Raw genomic sequence first — 24629 nt, forward strand, 5'->3', positions numbered from 1 at the left:
ATAATTCAAGACCCGAAGACCGGACCGATTATGCTTGGACCGAACCCGGACCGGACCGAAAAAATCGGTCCAAAACCCGGACCGGACCGGTTGTAGACCTATTTCTATATATTTTTTATTTTTTCTAAAAATTATGGTAAAAAAGAAAAAAAATATATATAAAGCCAATTGTTTAAGGCCTTTTATGGAAGCTAAAATAAAATATATCACAATATAGTAATATTTACAATATATTAAAGGAGAGAATTACATTTTTAAATAGAATATATATTTTTTTATTAAGGAAAAATCGGTCCGGTCCAAAATCGGGTTTTTGACCGGACCGGACCGGACCAGACCGAAGACTGAAAATTAATATTTCTCGACCCGAAGACCGGACCGATTGCCTTCGGTCCGGTCTGGGTCGGTCTGGTCCGGTCTATTTTTCGATCCGGACCAATTTTTGCACACCCTAACCGTGACCGCTAGGATCCTCTCCGTACCCCGGGAAATCAGAATGCCCGTAGTAGCTAGTGGGTGTGAAGGTACCCCTAGCTCCTGGAACTCCATATCCCTCCGGGGGATAGCCAAATCATGAAGGGTGTGGATGCTCCTGAGGCACCACTCCCTGCCTAGCAAAGTGGTCATAAATCGGGAACATGGCCCTCTGGTGATCACTCTCAAAGTGATCAAAATAGAAATCTAGCTGTCCATGCGCTGCTCTAAAGCTCCAAGTCCCTCCCGTGGAGCCGGGCTAGCACTAGATCTAGACTCTTTCTCCCTCTCCCGACGTCCTCCCATGCGGAAGTAAGTGCGAGGCTCGAGCTCAGGCTGTTGTGGCTGTTGTGGATGGGATAGGGGGTTGATGTTGTCACCCACGAAGATGTAGTGATGTTGGCCGGATGGAAACTTGGTGCGGCCCTCAAAATCAGGAAAGAGGAAAAGCATGTTCCTCTGAAACATCCAGTACATAGAACTAGGGCGAAGTAACTATTGCTCGGCGTATAGCCGGTGCAGTGATGCAAAATATGTCAAATCAAGCAAGTTACATCCCAGAGCCGACACATGGTTTGCCTCAACGAATCCCACGGTAGTTACGGCAATGTGGGTGATCAACCCACCAAGTATAATACTCGTGGTGTATCGGTGAATAGCCACCGACTTGAGGGGACTAGCTAGGTGATGGGCCAAATTCATTTTGTAGCTCCCCCATAAACATAACTACCTATTATTTCCAAGTCAGCACCCCTCACATTCTGAGGTTCCTCCCTCCCAAAGATAGTAAACCCCATGTACCGAAAGAAGGCAATGAGGACCGGGTGTTGCACATTAGAAGCATGCAAATGCTGTATACTAGCAGGTTAAAAATTTCCAGTCAACTTTCCCCACATATCAGTATTATTGTGGGCTTCTGCAAGGAATATACTATGCTTAACAGACATTCCAAAAATCCTACCAAAATCCCTAATATATATTTGAACATCTTGATTCATCAATCTAAAGAACACGCGTACTATGTCCTTATGTCCATTTTTATGCACCTCAAAGGAACTCAAAAACTCAACTTTTAACCTTTTGAAAGTTAATCTCATCATGCTATACATATGTTTTAAGCCAACACCATAAAACAATCTCTTAACATCATTTTCAATACCCATCACAACCAATGAGTTTTGACAAATAAAATGGGTTGGAATTACCTCCCTCCGTTTGAGGTAAGCGACCCGTTAGTTATGTTCCTCACTCGTGAGGATGATTTCCAGGAAGTCCAGGTCGGCCTCGATCTTTGGTGGTGGCGGTGCTTCGCTTGTGGAAGCTTCCTCCGACCTCCTTCGTGATGCTACACAAGATCTCTTAGCCCTTGAAGCCATTTGAAGTGGATGAATTTGTGAGTGTTGGAGTTAAGGTAGGATGTGTCCCTTCCTTAATCGCAAATGCCACTCCAACATAACGAGGGAAAACACACCCCTTGCCTCTTCAAAAAGGGTAGGGTACAAACTTTTCTACTCCCTCACAAATGTAGATCAAATCATTTCACATGATATAGACTCTTATTCTTCTTTCAAACTTACCCTATCTAATTGTTGAAATCAGGAAAGTCGGGAAACCGGGAAAGGAGGAAAGTGAAGAGGAAGAGTGAGAGTCAAAAGATAAATGCAACAATAATAAGGGTGAGATCGTCAGCACACAATTCTTAAGAGAATTCTGAATTTTTTGAAGAGGGATTAGAGGGTTATTGTGGGCATTTATCGAAAATATTAAGGGGCAACTTTTGATTTTTTTAAAGGGTAAAGATTATTAATCTCTTTCGATTCCCAAATCCAAATAATAGACCTGATCAACTATAGCCCAACTTGCTGGCTTGACACAATCCGACTCGATCGAAAAAGTGCGAGTTTGGGCACCCTCACACACAAATTTTAGACTAAAGCCTGAGTCCGACCCGAAAAGCCCGCACCAAATTAACGGATTTGGGCATGAACTTTGTATTAAGACCGGACCCGAATTTGAATCGCCTATACCAAATAATAATGTTATCTCTCTTTTAACATTTCTAAGAAGAGACTGAAATATAGAATCATTTTATAATTTTCGTTTATTTTTTCTCATATCTAAAACAGGCCCGGTCCTGAGAATTTAAGGGCCCTAGGCGAAGTTGGGAAAAAGGGCCCCCTTAATTAAAAAAAAGACCAAATTTTTTTCTTTCGCAATCAACATAATAAAAAAAAAAATCTAAATTTTCATTTGTGTGATCCAAATTCTCATTTGTATCTACCCTTTTCACCACAAATTTATCCATGGCCCCATACTGTGATTTCCTTATCTCTTCCTCTCTTTTTTCGTTTTGCATTTCCGGACAACATCTTAAATAAAATAAATAAAACAACAAGTAATAAATCAATTAATCAAAGATTCAAAGAACAATATATAGCACCTATAAATTGCAAATTTGGATAGAACATCCAAAAAAATAAATCTCCAAAATCCAATTGAGCATCGATTCCAATCTATAACAAAACGAATTGAAAACAAATTAACAATTAGAATTTTCATAATAAATTAAATTCCGAAATCCGAATTGAACACAAATTAACAATCATAATAATTAGAAACGGTTAGAATAATAATAACTAAAAGTCACTGTGAACAATTAGAAACGATTCCAATATGTTGTAATCTAATAATTAGAAACGGTTACGGTTTACAGATTAACAATTATATATTATTTTGAAAACAAATTAACAATTAGAATAATAATAACTAAAAATCATTGTCAATTCAACATCAAAATTTACAAATTGAAATTAAAAAAATTAGAATTGAAATTAAAAAATTAGAACTATTACAATTAATGCGAATAATTAAAATTTGAGGTTGCAAGCTAGAAATTAAAAAAATTAGAACTGAAATTAAAAGAATTGGAATTACATTACAATTTGAGAGGCTGACTGAATCTCTGAATCTGCCGCACCAGTGCACCGCCTCTGCCGCGCCACCTCTTCCACTTCGCGTTGCGCCGCCGGCCTTCTCCACCTTGGCCGCTTGGCGTTCCACCGGCCGCCGCCGCGAGACTAGAGAAAAAAAAAAGGAAATTTGATAGAAACAACCATTAACAGAATCAACAGAAATAAGAGAGGGATGAAGTATTGAGGATGGATGACTAATTAGAAAAGCTTAAAAATATTTCCGTTGCCATGGTTATAATTAGAAAAGCTTAAAAATTGAAAGTTTGAAACTAGGGAATTGGAGAAGAAAATGTGAATCAATTATTCAATTAATTGATTCGATTTAAGAACTATTGGAAATATTGAACGAATTCAACGAATTTGATGAATAAAAGAAGGAAGAAGTTCAGAAAATAGAAAAGAGGGAGGTATTTGAGCAGGCAGAAGAAATTTTTGGAAAAATGTTATGTGATTTTAGCATTGGAAAGTGTAATTGATATTTTGGTGGTATTCTGTGGGTCTTCTGTGATTTTTTTCCTTTTACATTGCACTAAATATAGCAACCTAATAACTAATTTTTTTTTCCAGGGCCCCTTTTGGCTTGGGCCCTAGGCGGTCGCACTCCCAGCCTACCCCTAGGTCCGGGCCTGATCTAAAACACGGGCAAAAAATATGAAGCTTCACAGATTATAAAAAAAAAGATAAAAACTTAAAGGATTTTTTGTCATTTACCACCTCAAAAAAACCCAAATTTTTGTTTTACCACCTAGAAATCTCAAAGTTTTAAATAACCATCTAAATAATTACATAATTTTTTTTCCACCACCTAATAACAGACCACTTCCAACTTGTTAAGTGGGGCCCACTTCCAACTTGTTCTTCCCTAATTACTCCCATAAGCACCAATTGCTCTAACACTAATAGATACCAGTTCGTTGTTTGATTCACAAAGAGAAACAATGAACTACAATTGATATAATATTCACCCAGAACATGCAATTCAATTCTATAGACAATAAAATCAAATTATTATTCAAAAGACCAATTGAGGTTGGCATGAGTGGTTAAGGACCTCTTGCTCCTTAACCAAGGTCTCGGGTTCAAGCCTTGGGAATGGTTCTCAATTGGGAGGGATGCTGCACATCGAGGTACCCATGCAAATTCTCACGGGAGATTACCTCGCCAAAGGCGGTGGGAACTCCTCGTAGTAGAACCAACAAAAAAAATTATTATTCAAAATAAGTCAACTTTTACATTACCTGACAACCAATTCAACAATAATAAATCAGCAATATAAATCCTTATTAATGGCGAGCGAATTGAAGAATAATCAGCAATAGACTTCTTTGAGAGCTTAAATGGCAGAACATGGAGGATGATTAAGAGGAACGGTGAAGTGGTTCAACGGTTGGAAAGGGTTCAGCTTTATTACCCCCGAATTCGATCAACAACCCTGCGATGATCTCTTTGTCCATCAAACTTCCATCAAATTCGATGGATTTCAGACTCTTTACGACAGTCAAAGGGTGGGTTTCAGGTGGAGGTCGCCGAAGATGGAAGAAACAGAGCTACCGATGTGGTCCCTTTAGGAAGAAACCGCCGCACTACTTCCACTGGGGCCGTGGAGGGTTATAACTGTGGCCAAATTGGTCATTTTGCTAAGGATTGTTATGTTGCTCCTGCTGATGGAGGAAGGGGTAAGGGATTCAGTGGCTCCCACGACGCCGGAGGGAGATTTGGATGGGGGCATCGTGGTGGTGGTGGTGGTGGGAGGAGAGGGGGATACTATGGTGGTGGACGTCGTGGTGGTGGTGGGGGTGGTAGTGGTAGAGGAAGAGTGGACTGCTTCAATTGTGGAGAGGAAGGTCACTTTGCCACGGATTGTCCCAACTGATCCTTATTGTATAATCTCCTTTCTTGTTCGGTTTTTGCAAGCTTCTTACTCTGCTTCCTTCTTCACCCCAACAAAATCACACAAAAAAACCTAGAAAAAAAAATGGAGACAGAGACCTGGAATTTCCAGTCATCTACCTCTTGACAGTACTCCCTCTTTCTCTCTCCTCCTTCCATCTCGGTGGTCACTCCATCTCTACTCCTTTAACAGTTCAACCCCGACCCTCTTTCTTCCCATCCAAACACCTCCTTATCTCATTTCTTCATCATTGCTCTTCTCCCCATTAAAGTTTGTGGTAAAAATATCCTCTTCTTCTCTTGAACATATGATGAAGACGGTTAAAGAACTCGGTTGAAGAAGAGTTGAAGTGAAACCAATGCATTATCCGTGAAAGTGGGGCTTACTTCACTGAATTGTTAACGGATCTGTTAACAGGTGGTGAAAAAAAATTATGTAGTTTTTTAGGTGATAATTTAAAACTTTAAGATTTTTAGGTGGTAAAATAAGAATTTGGGTTTTTTTTTAGGTGATAAATGACAAAAAATTCAAACTTAAATTCACATTAGAAAAAAAAAAACATAACCGTACGTAGTACGAGTTTAAACCTAGTATGCTTTATCACGGGCATTAACTTGAAGTAAAATAATGGAGGGAGTAATATAAAAAAAATGCCAAAAATATTTGAATTATTCCAGTTTCCGACCTGTTTTCGCCTGTCATTCGCTGATTACCTCTTTTTCTCTCCTGCTCGGCGAGCCTGACGGTGGTGTAAGCAACCTCCCAACACCGCACTGCCACATACTTTTCTCACTCCTTAAAAGCCTCCTGATTCTCTTACTGCAACAACAATGAGTGTGATCGACATTCTTACAAGAGTAGATGCGATCTGCCAGAAATACGACAAATACGACGTCGAAAAGCAGCGAGATTCCAATGTCTCCGGCGACGATGCCTTCGCTCGCCTCTACTCCTCGGTCGAATCCGACATAGAAACCGCCCATCAGGTCTCCCTCTCTCTCTCATACTTTTCTTGATTTAGGGTTACTCTAGATTGTATTAATTGTTGTTTAATCGGGGAAATATTTGTGCAGAAAGCTGAAACGGCAGCAAATGAAACGAATAGGGCATCGGTTGTGGCGTTGAATGCTGAGATTCGTCGAATTAAAGGTCGATTACTTGAAGAAGTGCCCAAATTGCAGCGATTGGCTCAAAAAAGGGTGTGTTAATATTCTCAATTTTGTTTTGTGATACCACTGAACTTGATTTTACTTCAGCATTTAATTGATTTGTGCCCAATTTCCCCTAATTTTACCGGATCTGTATCAATATGAAGCGCTGAAATGTCGGTAGTTGCTATTGGCGGATACGGTAGAATAAGTCTGACATAATGATATTCATGATTGCAATTTATATCTTAAATAGAAAGAAGAAGATATGTGCTATTTTATTTGTAGGTTGAACTGTTATTTTGACATAAGTCTTGCTGCTTTTTAGTTGTGACCTGCTTTCGAGCCCTGTTAATATACTGGCGAAGATTTCGGATAATGTGTGTGATGATTAGTCATTTCGGATTGAATGGTGAAAGCCATCAAATTTTGATTTTTAGTCAAAGACATTGTGTCTCTGGCTGTTTGTCTTGCATTTTTTTGTTTTTAGAGTATTTATTTTTGATAACTGCAGGTGAAAGGTCTTTCAATTGAGGAACTTGCGGTTCGTAATGATTTGGTCCTTGCTTTGCCTGATAGAATTCAGTCAATACCAGATGGAACCCCTGCACCTAAAAAGAACGGGGGTTGGACATCTGGGTGGAATTCTTCAGCCACTCGCCAGGAGATAAAATTTGATTCAGGTGTGTGTTAGAGTGACATTTTGGAGAATAAGTCTATTTTCGTCAATTTTAAGGTTGACGCGTGAAAGACTGAAAGTGTTGGCATTATTATAACTTTTTGTGTTTTGTTCCCTGTTAATGCTAGATGGACGATTTGATGATGAGTATCTACAGGAGACAGAACAGTCGAGCCAATTTAAGCAAGAGTATGAAATGAGAAAAATTAAGCAGGTGAATTTGTGGGAAGCCTTTATTTCTAAACATTCAGCGGGAATTTGTGTTATTTGACTTCCTTTTTGCATGTTCCTCGTGATTCCATCCTTGCTTTATGGTGATTTTCTTATTTTGTTAGGATCAAGGTCTAGATGTGATAGCAGAAGGTTTGGACACTTTGAAAAACATGGCCCATGATATGAATGAGGTTTTTCTTCTTTTTGCATATCCCTTTTGATGAATTTTAGATATGTCTTCTGTTTTGATGATGCTGTTGTCTTGACTTATTGCCAAATGCAGGAGATGGATAGGCAAGTTCCTTTAATGGATGAGATTGACACCAAGGTGAGTAACTTCTGTTGTTTTGATGAATTTAACAACTGCAGCCAATTGTTTTATTACCCCAGAGCTTACTCTCTCTGATTTTTACAGGTGGACAAGGCAACTTCTGATCTCAAGAATACGAATGTCAGACTCAAGGACACAGTGACACAGGTTACTAGATTACAACATTATATTTAACCTGTTAGATTTATATCCTTCTTGGCTTATAATTTTCTTTTTCTGTTAGTAACCTGATTATTGTTGTTCATTTTCAGCTGAGATCGAGTCGAAACTTCTGCATCGATATCGTTCTCTTGTGTATAATTCTTGGGATTGCTGCATATTTGTACAAGTAAGATCCTCAATTACTCTTGTTCAGTATTTGAAAGTACGTTGGATGATAGTTTAAGCTCCTCTCTTGCTCAAAATTTAGGTAAAAGGAGGAATTGTTGAATGGTGCCTTTTAATGTTGAATCATGATTGCATACAAACTAGAGGAATCGTTGAGCTTTGCTTTTGTTATTGACATATGATACCTCGGTTCAAAGTAATAGACCACATTTTTTGTTTGTGCTCAAGGCTTGTTAAGCTCAACCGAGCTGCAATGTGAAAATACATTGCAAGATTTGGCGTATAAACTACTCTTGCAAAACTATCGTTTTATAGTTTTTATAAAATTTAGCAATGGAAGATAATGATAAAAATGTTTGACTATAAAATTTAATGTAGCCTATCTTATAAGGGAAATTTTTCCATTTTTAGGTACTGTAAATCTGTAATGGATACCCAAAGAGAGGTTCCATGGGAAAAGACTGTCGGGTGTTTGGGGGAAAAAAGAGAGGTTTGACTAGTCCAAACCTTTAATGGGATTGTTTGGTTGGGAGAGGATTGGAAGAGGGGTTTGAGTCTAAAAAGCTAATTTAAAAAAGCTAGTAAAAGGATCTTTTTGGTGAGAGAGGTTTGTTACGCTTAAGGGGAAATGACTTATGAATATTTTTTCATATTTACTAGCCTTTTACCAAAGGTTATCAAAATATTTTCCCAATGATAAAAGTATGTTAATGTCTTTATTAGTCATTGTACTTAATAAATCAACTTAGCTAACAAATATATACCAAACACAAACAACTAGTCCAATCAGCTAATATCTAACAACCAATGCAAACCCATTCAGTCAAAAGGAAGAAGATGAGAATTAGAATATATGTAGCTGTAGGGGAGGAGGAAAATTGTTATTTTACTTTTAGTTTGTTAGATGGAGAAAATCAAGCCTCTTGAAATATATTTAAATTCTATGATTTCCCGCGGTTAGAGAAAATTTCAGGTTGATGACCTTATCTTGTATGACCTGAGTTACTCATTATTAATATATTTCTTATCTTAGAGAAAATGGAGCATTTCTTTTTCTCTAACTAGTTGCTCCGAAATCTTTATTTATAAGTAACAGAAATGGTCCAGCATGGATCTTGTGTGTGACAGTGTCTGAAAAGGAAAAGTTGTTATTATCATTAGTATTACCCTTAAGAAGTCAAGGCTATTTGATTGCCTTTACCATATTCTCTATAACTTTTCTGTTAAGATCTGGATACTTGAAGCAGAAATTAAGAGAACGAAGCGGAAGACAGTTGATTGATTAGCCATTTTTCTGATTATCTCAATCATCCGAGAGACTTGAAACCTCCAAAACTAAATGAGGCAAACTAAAATGTAAAGATTCAAATTTCTGGATAATTTTCATCCTAGTTATACAAGCCATAGGTACCTCGATTCCCTCCCTCCTCTTAACTAATCTTAAGCCCTCTTCCTCAAGTAACTTACAACAAATATAGCAATCCCTGCAAGACCATTTTCCTTTTGGCATGTTGCTTAGCCTTTTCTATCTGATACTCTCTATAAGCCAGATTCCAACACTCTGCTTTGGTTTTTCTTTCCCTTCATCTTGTTTATTTAGAATATGACTGTGTAAATCAGGAAGAATGATGCAAGTCAAGAATTTAAGGAAGAAGGTCATGTTTAGAAAAGTCAATGGATCATTTTGTATCTAGAAACTCAATATAATGTTATCGTCCTCTGTTTAATCCATGAAGCACATTCCTTTCTTTATGTTGTAAAGTACAAGAAAAATTTCTCTTTTTGGAATTCCTATAAAGTACCAAAGTTACCCCATGTGGTGACAAAAACCCACTACACTCTTCTTTCTTAATCACACGGCTTGTTGACCCTTTTACACTCTCTCATTTACCCTAAAACTTTTTGCGATATGAGATGCTGCACATATTAAAAGTTATAGGAAGTGTTGATTATTATTTTAGTTTGTCCCAAAGTGCTGTCCTTCAAGTTAATAGATGCTTGTTTATTTAATTAATTTTCTGATTTTCTCTATTCTCATCATGCTATAGTATCGTACTAGCAGTTAGTTTTTAACTCTCCATAAAAATAAAAATAAAAAGCAGTTAGCTTCTAACTTGCGGTCTACTAATTAAATAATACTTCGTATATAGACAAAAGCTTTTGGATGGAGGAAGCATGAGGCTGTATAGAAGTATTTGCTATGAATTAACATTGCTAAACATCATTAATGGGAGAAAATCAAGGAAGAAGTAGATGATTTGATTAATAAACTGAAATTACAGAAAATGCAAATGATATTCAGGCTTTCGAGAGGATTGTGTCTCTCCCAATGAACACTTCTAAAAGCTAAACCAAATACTCATCAATATTCAACATATTTTCCCCTCTCTCTAATATTCTATATATATATAGAGCTTTTCCTCTACAAACTACCTATCTTCCTCTTCAGCCTACTAGCTAGTTTATTATAATTCTATTACCTAATATGCCCCTCCTTTTAAATACTGATGCTTAGCAGTATTATGTAAACTATTAGTTGTATACTGTATTTATGATTATTAAGAAACTTGTATGAGTTTTCCTACATAGTTCCCTTTGTGTTTACGTTTTAATTGTTGTATATCTCTGCCTTTAGAAAATTTTGAAAAGTTACTCTCAAAGAAAGTTAGACATTCTTAGTGCAACAAGTTCCTTGAATGTGCAATTTAGGACATTTAAAACTTAGTTGTCAAGGTAATGTTATACGAAGAAGTTTATATTTTGAAAATTTTCCCTGCAAATGTGCTTCGCCTTTTTCTTCCTCTGTTTTTGCTCTTCCTGTTTCGTTATCAAGGATTTTTAAGCTTGATGATTAAGGTCACTGTTTGGATTTTTAAGCTTAATGTAAAGGGTTTCTAAGCTTGATTACCTTAATATTAAAGCTTGTTGCTTTGTTCTTAAAATACATCTTAATGGAACTTTTTACATCATATTAGCGGCAAGGACATTGCTTATAACTTTCCTTAAGTTACTTAAATGGAACAGCGTCGAATTTTAACAAGGTGAGGATACAACTTAGAAAATGAAAACGCGCATAATACTACTCCTTGCGTCCACAAATAATCTCCGTGGTTGGGTTTGGACATGCATATTAAAAGATTTAATAGGGTGGGGTAGTTTTTTTGGTTGATAGTGGGGAAATAAGAATAAACAAATTGAAAGATGCGCTCTTCGTCCCTAAAAGATCATTTGCCCCAAATGCTTTTCTGTACTTTTTGAAGAGTTAGGCAAAATAACAAGTGGGTTGGTAGATTTGTTTTCTCATGCCAAGAATGGTATTAGGCGAACTCAAAGAAGCAGACCGAAAAGGAAAATAGGGGGCAATCTTTAAGGGACGGGACGGAGGGAGTAGTGGGTAAGAGAAATATGTGGCATAAAATATGGAGTGAATGTGAGAGAAAGAGTTAGTGGAGGGGTTACATCACATGGGCTGAGTGGGTGAAATTTCCATTTTAAGTAACATGAAGAATTTTATAGACATCCCGAAAAAGAATACAGGCTGATTAGTGGGAACGGAGGGAGTAAATAGAAAAATCGTAGTTTATTTATTTTTGTTCATGTGTATGCATGTATTGGGGTTGTGAATGAAGTTAAGTGAACATTTCCATTCTCTCATTCTAACTATAGAAGACCTTGAAATATGGGCTAATTATTCTCACATGCCCCCTTTTAGTTTCATTACCCTATTTTCAATAGGGAATTCCCTCTCCCATAATTTATCTTCAGTTTACAAATAAAAATCTTATATAGTCAAGCTGTTATAGCCTTTTTAGGAAATGATGATGATATGCTACGGTTAGTAATTGATGTAGAACTGAGTTATCCCCTCTTTTCTTCATACCCCTTTCTACAATTATCTTTGTTCACCTGCGGGCATTCCTCTTTCCCTTCTGTTGTCTGTGTAGGGGTACATCCAAACTTCATTGCTTATATTTCAAAATAAATACTGATGGATTATACTATTGTGGTTATGATTTGTATTTTCTGTTCAACAGTTGCTTTTATCTATTTCTGCGGATGCTTTACTAATAGAAGCTTATTGTTTTGCAGTGTGTTGAAGAAGTAAATGAACGATAAGAGGAGCTTACTGCCATTTGACTGGTTTGGTATTGTCTTGTCTGTTAGTGTTTAAAGGTGTGAGTTGTCGGTGTGTTTCTCTTCATGTCTTTTATATACCTTAGTTCGTTCTTGAAACATGAATGTGCCATTCATACCAACACTTCATGCACATTTGTCCTTGTATCATATAGCCATTTGTTAATGTTTTAATTTATTTTCATTTTATTGAAGGTTATTATAGTTTCTCTTTTCATGCCACGAAATTTGTTTGGTAGAATGAATCTGTAGCAAACCCATCAGGATGAAATAGAGGGAGGACTCCTTGGCCAACCAAGTGACTTTTAGTGAGTAGTCAGTTCCTCATTACACTTGTTTTTCAGGACAGGGAGATTTATTGGAATGCCATTGCTAATCTCAAAGCAGTTAAATGTCTTGAATCTGTTTATCACAAATTTTGATCACTTACTGGTTACTAGTCGGACAAATTTGTTCATTCACCTTAAAGTAAAGTAAGCTTAAGGAAGCATAAATAGGGCTAAGAAGGTCAGTTATAAGTTCAAATAAAGGCTATGAAGTTGAATTTATCTCTATAAAAAAAGTTAAGACAAATACACAGTGGTCTAGATAAGGCCCAACAGGTTCTAAGTTCAGTGAAGGGGAAGAAAGGTGAAGAGAACAAACCCATATAAGGTTAGCTGCCTTGTATTTGCTGCTGGAACATATTTTGCTGCCCCTACAGAATGTTAAACATAGACTGATGTCCAAGCAAAATCGGCCATTCTTGCAATTTAAAGTTCATTTTTATAGTTTATATGGTCTCTGTGGGTCAGGGATGGAACATATCCACCAGGAACGAGGCAACATCTCTTGGTGCTTGAATAACCTTTATTGTAGAAGGATCTCCTAACGGCTCGTTTGGTATGAGAAGGGGATAGGGATAGGGATAGGGACAAAGATAGGGATAAGGATAAGGAATTTGACATAGGGAATTCATTAAGTTTATCCTTATCTCTTGTTTGGCATGGTATGGGAATGTGTTGGGAATTGTTGGATAGAATAGAAAACAAAATAATAAACTTACAATAATACCCTTCTAATTGTACATTTGTTTTTTTTATGGAGGATATAATTGTCTTTTCACAATTAAATGAGAAATCCCCATTCTTGACAGGTCGGGTTCGGGTTGGTTTTCGGGTCGGGTTCGGGTCGGTTTTCGGGTCGGGTCGATTTTTGACAGGTCTACCCTGCCCCCCCCCCCCCCTAGGTACAAGATTAGTGGGATAAGGAGGCATTTAATCTTTATCCCTATCCCTCGTAAATTGCCAATTCCTTATAAACAAACAATGGATAGTAGTAAGTAGGGATAAGAAATCATTATCCCTCCTCTTTATCCCTCTAAACAAACGAGCCGTAAGAGTTTAGTCTTTGGACATGTAAAAGGTTGCTCATCTTTCTTGATTTTCACTTGTGCTGGGGTCTATCAATAACGTTTATTTGCAGCTTTCCTTGTTTACCCTTCTGGGTAGAGGGGGGGTGTGTTCTTTAATTCTTTTAGGGTCGGATTTATGAGATTTTGTCTCAAGTTATTGAAGCACAAATATCTATTACTATATACTAAAAGAGACACTAGGAATGATACGTGTCAATTCCTGGTGCGATTTTTTTCCGCCAAAAATCACTTTTCCAAAAAAGTGTATTTGTTTTGATTTTATTTTTATTCTCTACCTTTTTTTATATAAACTATTTATGTATAGAAACAAAATTTAGTTTATAAATTATGGCAATAATATATACGACGTAATAATAATTATTCTAAATGGGGAATATTTTAGTCAAATCGCTATATTAATAATGGAAAATATATCACTCAATATTTTGGTCAAATTACATATTAGCATTTTAAATATGCATATTAGATGAATAAATTTATACGAGTATGTTAAAAATGTTATAACTAAGCAATAGTTTGGGAGATATTCAGTTAAATATTTTGTGAAAAAAGAATGATCAAAATCCGTGCGTGCACGGGATCTAATCTAGTATATTATTAAAGCAGAGTAGTGAGGAATGTAAGGGTTCTAAAATTCAAATCCTCACCTTTCATGCTTCGTTATTTAAGGAAATTTAGGAAATAAAAAAATTAACAAATCAGCAAAATCACCCCACACACAATTAATGGGGAGACTAAATTGGAAATAACAATAATAAAGGGTAATTAATGGACATGAAAGAATAAGGAAATAATTTACATCAATTATTCACTTTCAAGTTTCATGACAAATCTATGGTACAAAATGAAAACGTTACATATTTTAGTTTCTATAAAAATAAAATAACATATTTTAGCCATGGAAGATCAAATTCTACATAGTTACACAATATGAAATAAAAATCAAACTACTATAACTTTGGCATAATTATACATTAAAAATCAAATTACACAAAATTACTTCTAAGCCTACATGCACAATTGTACATATTTCAACAACTTTACATTTTCCACTTGCTCCTATATTTTACTTTCTCTACTATTGTAATATGCATGTCTATATTATACCAAATTTCATGCCATTCTAATTAAATTAAACCAGCAAACTCCAACAAAAAGGGGGGAAAAAATTAACACATAAGAATATGAAGAAAAAATATATTAACTGAGGATTAGATCAATTAAAAATAAATTTACAACTATAGAAAAACAAAATAAGAGGAACTAGATATGAGAAGTAGTTAATCTAGAGAAATGACGTTTTCGCAAGTCACCTTTTCAACCATCAAAGCGTAATTGAAACATACCCTTAGAGTTTTGTTTTTTTTTTTTTAAATTTTTTTTAAGGGAATACCTTAGTTTACCAAATATAAAAATATATGCAATTACACAAGTCAACAAACCTATTAATTTTGTTGGCGAAAGGACGGGTAATTGTGTATAGATTGTTGAAGATTGAAAGAGAAATCTTAGAAAGAGGAGAAATAATGAAGTTTATGTTTAATAATTTGAGTTAGATGTCTTTTGACTAACCTTCTTATACCACTATACCACATAGATTTTTTAACACATGAAAAGATGCTTATATTAACAAAACATTAAGGTAGGTTCGATACAAAACCAGCTTCCCTTATGGTCAAGCAAATAACGATAAGATCATACCTCCCTTCTACAAAATATCCCAATAACCTAGATAAATCTTGAGGCCAAAAAAAATCTTGGTTATCTATATAAGCCAAAAGATGAAACACTACTAAGGCACTTGGGAGAATTGATTGTTGGTGATTTCTACGTCTTCCATTTCAACAACGGTAATCAAATTATCCATTGTTGAAACCGCTAACAATAAAAGGAGTAAAATTCGTTGCCTTCGAAGAAGAGCCTTCTGCCACATTCGAGTCTTTTGAAACCTGAATGACCTCCTAACTATCGTACCAAAAACTATCTGAGATGCATTTGAAGTAGTTGCCACTTTGTTGATCATGCAACTCTTGCCTCTGCTTCCTTTTTAATTTTGTTAAATGGTACATTATTCTCGAAGAAATATTTAAGCCTAATTAAAACATGATCATTAATATCATACTCAACTAAATATTAGTAAATCTGCCTTAGTTTGGGATGAAGGGATTATAATAATGTGTGATTGATATGATTAGAAAAATAACATACTCCATTCATATATAATAAATGGTGCACTTGACCGGCATAAAGTTTAAAGAAAGCGAGTTAATTTTATTAAAATAAAAATACAAGTGGGTAAGTGAGGGTATTAAGGTATTCAAATAATGTAAAAGGTAATGAGAAATAAAATGAAGGTATTCAAGTCCCTTTTGTCAAATCGCCATTTCAGAGATAAAGCTCGAAAATTCAATTTTTTTTATTGGCATTCATGTTTATGGGCGGTAGAAATAATTGACAACATTGTTAATGACAGTAGATGCCTCTATGTCTTCCGCATAAGGGGTAGTAATCATCATAAAATCGGGTCTTTAATCCCATAGTCAAAGAACTTGCTAAAATTAGCGTAATTGTACGTACATTTATGACATTAATAATGAGGTACCAAATCGCATGCATGTGATAGATTGTTCTGAATCTTCTATGATAAGCCCCATAACCCTAAATAGAAGGACTACAAAAATGCTTGAAAGAGTAAATCATATGTTAATTGCGATGTTTCGGAATGCTCGAACCATGTTGTGTGACCAATGTGAATAACGAGATTTGCGGATTAGGATAATTCGGACTAGAGAAGGTAGGCAATTTTTATTTTTTTGATAAGGTAAGAAGAATAGTACATTAGGAGCCCCTCCGCACGAGGGATACTCCTAAGTAATATCTAAAATGGAAAGTAAATGGGGACTATTACACGAGTCAATACACATAGTATTGCTAATTAAGTGACCAACATTTGCTATCCAATCTGCTGCTCGATGGGCTTCTCGGCAAATATGCATTATATCCCAATTGTCGAAGAACTTGAGAATGTCTTGTATATATTGAATGACGAAATGGAGCTTCCACGGGATTCTCTAAGTTCCTTCTACTGCGTTGATGACCATCAAGTTGTCTCCTTCAATGTTTAGATTCTTAATGTTAAGCTTTTTTGCTTCTTGAAGTCCTTTGTGAAGTGCACAAGCTTCTGCCATGAAAGCTTGTGTAATGCCTAGATTGTAAGTCTGAATGCTGATTGGGGCACCGTTGTTGTCGCGAATAATGAAACCAACAATTGCTGAAGAAGATTTGCAGGATCCGTCAAAGTTGAGTTTGAAAGTACCCTGAGGAGGGGGGTACCAACGAACTAGAATAGGAGTATTGTGAGTAACAGTTGTGCGAGTGTGTGAAGTGAGACGGGTACCCTTAAGTTGATGCAGGTCGACATTAGTTCGAAACTTCCATTCTTTGAAGGCTATACTTGCTTTAAAGAAGACTCGAAAAGCATTAAAAATACTATTATTAAAAATACGTAATTTCTCTCTTTAAAGAAGGTAGGCAACATGTTCACACTTTTTTAGACTCTCATGAATCTATAACTTAATTTTGGATACTTTTTTAGTTTCTTACTTTTGATTTTATGTTTTGCATAAGAGACATACAATATATAGAAACGTTTTGATGTTGCCAAATAATAAACATTGTAATTAACATAGTCGTTTAAATTTTTTTTTATACTCTGTACTAGTGCAATAGCACGGGCACATACTAGTGATGATTATTTAAAGGCAAATTTGCTAAAAATGACATTTTATAACTCAAATTTTGCGAGAAGGGACCTTATATAATTTATTTTGTGAAATCACACCTTAATGTTTTTTTTTTTGCGAGAAAGGACCTTATATAATTTTTGTTTGGGTGAAATCACTCCTTAATGTAACTTTTTTGCGAAAGACAACCAAAAGTAAGTTTCCAGCATTGACTGGGCTTTTCTGGCCATTGACTGAGCTTTTCCGGCCATTGACTTGCACGTGAGAAGCACGTGTGGTTTTATTTTGCTAATCACACCCAATTTTCCTCCAAAATTATAAGCTTTAAAATCTAAAGTTGAAATTTTTTTTGAAATAAAATCAAGTTTGATAATTCAAGACTCGGGAAAATCAGTGTCTTTAGCCAAATTAAGCCACACGTGTTGCTCACGAGCAAGTCAATGGCCGAAAAAGCTTAGTCAATGACCGGAAAAGCTCAGTCTTCCCTTAGATCCTTTTTCGCAAAACAAATTACATTAAAGTGTAATTTCACAAAATAAATTCTACCAGATTCCTTCTCCCAAAATTTGAGTTATAAAATGTCATTTTTTACAAATTTGCCTTATTTAGGAACAGAAGGAGCGTGTTACGTTCATCAAGGAGCATATATGAAGCTGACCCTACTGCATGTGAGTAATCATCTGGTACATATTATTTGATGTAAAAAGTCATGTCTAAGACATTGACCATATAATTTAGACTTTTAGAGACAAGGAACAACGTACTTGATAGTTGAGTTAAGAGGAATAGACTACAACAAAACAAGCACAAACTTCCAAACGTACTTGTATAATTTTACATTATTATAAAACAAGTGTTACAAACATAATTGGTACTTGAAAATGTGACATGCCAACGCATTTTGTGGAACTATACATTATCAACATTGGAGTATTGGACTATTTTCATATTTTTTAAATAATTGGTTGAAAGTCTTGAAACCTATTCCAAGATTTCCATCCCCTACTTCAAAGGAAATTTTTTCGTGGGGTAGATTTTGCAATGCATTTTTTTGAGAAATGTATACCTTGTTACTCGAAAGGCGATTTTTAACTTGTTTTGAACATGGAGTGTAATTTTTTACCGTTTGTATTAGACTATTAGTCGTGTGTTATTTTAAGGGGTTGTTTGGTTGGGGGTATTCAAGAAAGGGAAAGGAAATCAGAAGGATTAATTCTCTTTGTTATTATTTGTAATACTATTTCAATCATTCTCTTTACCCCCTTGATAACCTCAAATTCCTGTATATTGATTCCCCACCCCCTCTAGGTATTGGCATTCTCATTCCCTTTCCCTTAGCCACCATACACTATCAACACTCCACCACCACATTTACCATGACCAACCCATAATAGCACCCCCACCACCTGAGCCACCCTAACCGTCGACTCACCCTTGAGGTCGACGGTTGCTGGCGAGTTTCTGGTGAGTTTCCGTATTAGGTAGGGTTTTAGATCTTTCCGGGAACCTTTTCACAAAGAGAAGGAGTCGGGGTTCAGGGTAGAGAGTGAGTCGCGGGTCATGGAGAGAGAGAGAGAGTCGCGGATCGAGTCGGCTCCGACACCCAGAGGTCAGATTGTAGTAGTGGGGGTGGTGGACTGGTGGTGGAATTTTTAAGTTTCCCTTGGATATGTTAAAACAAAAAATTATTAACATCTATGGGATTTTCTTTTCATTCCCTTCCTAACCCTTTCTTAATTCCATTCCTTTTACCCCGTGTGAACCAAACTATCCTAAGTTAAACTTTTTTTTCTTTTTAATGTAGGAAAATTTGACAAAGGAAGTCCTAACTATAGACGTACATCTTTAAAAGGGACAAATTACAGATTATTATTGACAAGTCTCAACTACGAGGGGTGTTGACTTCGCGACGATGGTGGATGGGAGTTGCAGGTGGTGAGGGGAGGAAGATGGAAGAACGTAAAAAATATCAATCGACTTAATTATTATTTTTGAAAAAAAGTATATATAGGCCCTGTTCTTTTTGGTTTAATTTCAGTTTCAAGACTTATTTGGCAGTTCAGTTCAGTTCAGGAGCATTCAGTTCAGTTCAGTTCAGGAGCATTCAGTTCAGTTCAGTTCAGTTCAATTTAGTTCAGTTCAGTTCAGGAGCATTAAGTTCAGTTCAGTTTAATTCAATTCAATTTAATTTAATAATAATATTATTATTATTATTATTATTATTATTATTATTTCTTATATTATTATTTATATTATTGTATTACTTATTATTTATATATATATTATTATATTATTATATTATATTACTCCCTCTGTTCCTAAATAAGTGTCACATTTTCATTTTAGGCGTTCCCTTATAAGTGTCACATTTCTATTTTTAAACATGTACGTTTTCCCCTTTTTCATACACTTTTCCCACATTTCTATAAATCATAATTACTTTTACTTATACATTCTACACTTTTCCATTATTCAATTCCCACATACACTTTTATTTGTACTTTATTCAATTAAACAATTATCTACTTTATCCTTTCCCCAAAAAAAACATTCCCAATCATTAACTCTTACACACTTTACAATTTTATTAATTACCGTGCCCGAGCCCAAATGTGACACTTATTTAGGAACGGAGGGAGTACTTATTATTATTATTATTATTATTATTATTATTATTATTATTATTATTTATAACTAATTATTTATTAATAATTAATATAATTTATTATTTTTAATAATTAGTTACGGATTATTAGTTATTAATTATTTAGTTATTAGTTATTAAATACTCCCTCTGTTCCATGATGTTCCTCATGTTTACTATTTATAAGGTCAAAATTTAAAAACTTTGACCATAATTAATAGTTTATTTAAGAGTATAAATGTTAACTTGTGGGATATCATTGGATTCGTTTCAATATAAATTTTTTAAATATCAATTTTTTATAATTTTTATTAATACGAAATTAAAATTATTAACGGTCAAAGTAGTGCATTGGAGACCACGCATAATGGAAAAGTGAGAAACATTATGGAACGGAGGGAGTATGAATTATTATTATTAATATTTATCATTTATTGTAATTATTTAGTAATGAATTACAGATTTTATTATTATTATTATTATTTATATATTTATTTAGTTATTAATTAATAATTATTCTTTAGTTATTAGTTAACATTTTTTTATTAATTATTATTTATTAATTAATAATTATTATTTATTATTCATTATTTATTATTTATTATTTATTACTCCCTCCTTTCCTAAATAAGTGTCACATTTGGGCTCGGGCACGGTAATTAATAAAATTGTAAAGTGTGTAAGAGTTAATGATTGATAATTGGGAATGTTTTTTTTGGGGAAAGGATAAAGTAGATACTCCCTCCGTCCCGGAATACTTGACCTGTTTTCCTTATCGGGCCGTCCCTTAATACTTGACCTGTTTCTAAAAATGGAAATATTCTAACAATATTATATTATTTCTCACTCCACCCCTATTAACCCACCTACCCCCTACTCCATACAAAAAATAATTAAAAATTCAACCCCTACTCTCCCCCAACCCCACCTCTTAACCCACCTCCCACTAACTACATTAAAATAATACTCCACTATCAACTACTACCTATTAAATTAAATAAGTCAATTCAAGTCCCTTAAACCCTGTGCCGGTCAAACCGGGTCGAGTATTCCGGGACGGAGGGAGTAATTGTTTAATTGAATAAAGTACAAATAAAAGTGTATGTGGGGATTGAAAAATGGAAAAGTGTAGAATGTATAAGTAAAAGTAATTATGATTTATAGAAATGTGGGAAAAGTGTATGAAAAAGGGGGAAACGTACATGTTCAAAAATAGAAATGTGACACTTATAAGGGAACGCCAAAAATGGAAATGTGACACTTATTTAGGAACAGAGGGAGTATTTATTATTTATTATTTATTATTTATTATTTATTATTTATTATTTATTATTTATTATTTATTATTTATTATTTATTATTTATTATTTATTATTTATTATTTATTATTTATTATTTATTATTTATTATTTATTATTTATTATTTATTATTTATTATTTATTATTTATTATTTATTATTTATTATTTATTATTTATTATTTATTATTTATTATTTATTATTTATTATTTATTATTTATTATTTATTATTTATTATTTATTATTTATTATTTATTATTTATTATTTATTATTATTATTTATTATTATTATTTATTATTTATTATTTATTATTTATTATTTATTATTTATTATTATTATTATTTATTATTTATTATTTATTATTTATTATTTATTATTTATTATTTATTATTTATTATTTATTATTTATTATTTATTATTTATTATTTATTATTTATTATTTATTATTTATTATTTATTATTTATTATTTATTATTTATTATTTATTATTTATTATTTATTATTTATTATTTATTATTTATTATTTATTATTTATTATTATTATTTATTATTTATTATTTATTATTATTTATTATTTATTATTTATTATTTATTATTTATTATTCATTATTTATTATTCATTATTTATTATTCATTATTTATTTATTATTCATTATTTATTATTCATTATTTATTTATTATTCATTATTTATTATTCATTATTTATTATTTAATATTTATTATTTAATATTTAATATTTAATATTTAATATTTACTATTTATTATTTACTATTTATTATTTACTATTTATTATTTATTATTTACTATTTATTATTTACTATTTATTGTTTATTATTTATTGTTTATCGTTTATTGTTTATCATTTATCATTTATCATTTATCATTTATCATTTATCATTTATCATTTATCATTTATCATTTATTATTTATTATTTATTATCTCTTATTTATTATCTCTTATTTATTATTTATTTCGGTAATATATTATGTTAAGTTAAGTTCAGTTCAGTTCAGTTCAGGAGCATTTAGTTCAGTTCAGGTCAGGAGCATTCAGTTCGTTCAGTTCAATTCAGTTCACTTCAGTTCAGTTCAGTTCAGTTCAGTTCAGCTCTAAAGAACAGGGCAACATGCTTGATTCACATGGTTGCTACATGTGCGTTGTGTTTCACTTGTGGCAACGGTTTAGTCAATGGATCCGCGACGTTGTCGTCAGTTCCAACCTTGCAAATCTCAATTTCCTTTCTTTCAACGATCTCTCGAAGTATATGAAATTGCCGCAGTACGTGTTTGGACTTAAAACAAATAAAAATAACTTTTTTTTTAACTTATTTAGCCAGTTACCGGTTAAAAGACCCACGCGAAGTTAACACCCCATATAGTTGGTACCTGTCATGAATAATTCGTTGATGGACCCTTTTAAAATCGAACGTCTGTAGTTAGGACTGTCTTTGTCAATTTTTCCTTTAATGTATGGAATACATCAAATTAAACTTGATATACGGAGTACTTCAAATAAATTTCTTATTTGAGTTATCATAGTTTCAACACAAAATATCAGCATGCAGGACATGTGATATGTCTGTGTATAATAGATTTATTATGAGCAATTTTATAGGTAAGAGGGATAATAAGCCGAATAGGGTTTAAACGAATACGCAAGGGTGTAAATGAGTCAAGGCGAATACTACCACATTCATGTACATGTAGATTTAATTTAGGCAAGTTCCTACTCGAGCCCAAGCTTTTAACCGATCTCAAAAGTTAAATCTTAATTGGTTTGAGTTTTTGTTCGTGAACGATTCGTTTATTAATGGAGAAAGAGTTATAAGTGAGCAACGATCGACTTTTTAATAATTAATTAGTATTTCAATTCAAAACTTCATTTTTGGGAGGTCAAAAGTTAAATATTTGATTATCTTTTATCTATAATAGAAAAAAAAAATTTACTCCGTAATGCCAAATCAACGATAATATAATGAATAATTTTTTCTTCAAATTAGTTTGTGAACATATATAGACGAGCTTGTTAATAAATATAATCTATCTATACCTAAAATTTTAAAAAGGGAAACCACATTTGATTAGATGACATATGTCAACATATTTGATTTGATGACACGTGTCATCCATTCTTTCCTCTATCAATTTGGTTTTTTGTTTTATTTTTTCTTTGTTGTTTTATTTATTATACAACTCCAATCGCCTCTTTCACTCCATCTTCCTCATATAACATCAACCCAATATATTCATTTAACATTTTTCACTCCATCTTCCCGATTAACAATCAATATTAGTACACTATTTAATTTATGTATTCTTTCAACTTTCATAATTTACCTTTATTTAAATCATATATTCTCTCTAAAATCACAAGCTCAATAAAATTAGAACTTAAAAAGATAGACTAAATAACCACTATTCAACCCCTGATCTTTGAACGGGCTAAAAATCTAGTTAAATAAAAGAGTTGTCCATGAAATCGAACATACACAAGCTATTCGAGTTCATTTGTTAAATATATACGAAAAAAAACAAGCTTTATTCGAGTTTGAGCTCGACTTATTTATTAATTAAGAGTCTTACACCATTACAAATACGTGGAGATTTATTATATGTAGAGGGGATCCATAGAAGATTATATAAAAGTACAAAGAGTCATCCAAAAAAATTTAGTACTAATAATAAATGTTTAGTTGGGATGTCGTATATGGTCGGGGCATTGAATTAATATAGAAATGTGATTTTGTAACACCGGGAATTAGGGTTTTGATTAATTGGAAAAGAAGACTTGTTCTATAGTGTGCGTCTCCATACGTGTGCATGAGAATTCCCATGTTCTTCATCAATTTTTATATTATTACTAATTTACTTCAATTAGTTAAGAGTATCATAATCTTGGTATAAAGGTCCATATGCATGAAGCCAAAAAGCGTTGAATAAATTATCTTTTGTGACGCAGATCTTCGTCAATTATTGTTAATTTAATGCAGACAAATTTTAATTTAATCTGATTTAACCTTGTTGTGGGCGATGGGGAGGCTAAATATACATAAAATTCAATTCAATTCAATTCAATTATTGTTAATTGTGTATTAAATTACCATTTTTTTTTACTACAAGGAATTTCCACCACCTTCGGCAAGTGGACTATCTCTCGCGTGAGTTTGCATGGATACTTCGATGGGCAACATCTCTTTCAATTGAGATTTTTTTCATACCCAATCCTCGAAACCGATACATTAATTAAAGAGTAAGAGGCCCTTAACCGCTTATGCCAACCTCAATTGATATAAAACAACTTCATTTAAACGAATGATCTGATTTAGCCTGGTTTAAAGCCAGGGTGGTCCTCATCACAAG

At 33.6% G+C, this 24629-nt stretch overlaps 2 protein-coding genes across 2 annotated transcripts; both read left to right on the forward strand.

Moving 5' to 3' along the window:
* Positions 1–1269: 1269 nt before the first annotated feature.
* Positions 1270–5319, forward strand: LOC130461405 (cold shock protein 2-like). Its single transcript, XM_056829499.1, has 2 exons — positions 1270–1339; positions 4931–5319. The coding sequence occupies exons 1-2, from the start codon at positions 1270–1272 to the stop codon at positions 5317–5319; spliced, it is 459 nt and encodes a 152-aa protein (XP_056685477.1).
* Positions 5320–5960: 641 nt separating this feature from the next.
* Positions 5961–12368, forward strand: LOC110797200 (syntaxin-71). The gene is made up of 9 exons (XM_022002297.2): positions 5961–6323; positions 6411–6536; positions 7000–7168; positions 7293–7378; positions 7500–7568; positions 7661–7705; positions 7793–7855; positions 7960–8036; positions 12125–12368. The coding sequence occupies exons 1-9, from the start codon at positions 6168–6170 to the stop codon at positions 12138–12140; spliced, it is 807 nt and encodes a 268-aa protein (XP_021857989.1). The 5' UTR covers positions 5961–6167; the 3' UTR covers positions 12141–12368.
* Positions 12369–24629: the final 12261 nt, after the last annotated feature.

This window comes from Spinacia oleracea, chromosome 5, assembly GCF_020520425.1.
Source record: "Spinacia oleracea cultivar Varoflay chromosome 5, BTI_SOV_V1, whole genome shotgun sequence".
Classification (NCBI taxonomy): domain Eukaryota; kingdom Viridiplantae; phylum Streptophyta; class Magnoliopsida; order Caryophyllales; family Amaranthaceae; genus Spinacia; species Spinacia oleracea.

Excerpts from the sequence above, each read along its gene's own strand:
- LOC130461405 (XM_056829499.1), top strand. The coding sequence starts at position 1,270 with ATGTACCGAAAGAAGGCAATGAGGACCGGGTGTTGCACATTAGAAGCA. Across the intron at positions 1,340-4,930 it reads CAAATGCTGTATACTAGCAG|ACTCTTTACGACAGTCAAAG; the intron begins GTTAAAAATTTC and ends GATGGATTTCAG.
- LOC110797200 (XM_022002297.2), top strand. The coding sequence starts at position 6,168 with ATGAGTGTGATCGACATTCTTACAAGAGTAGATGCGATCTGCCAGAAA. Across the intron at positions 7,169-7,292 it reads GGAGATAAAATTTGATTCAG|ATGGACGATTTGATGATGAG; the intron begins GTGTGTGTTAGA and ends TGTTAATGCTAG. Across the intron at positions 7,569-7,660 it reads TGGCCCATGATATGAATGAG|GAGATGGATAGGCAAGTTCC; the intron begins GTTTTTCTTCTT and ends TGCCAAATGCAG.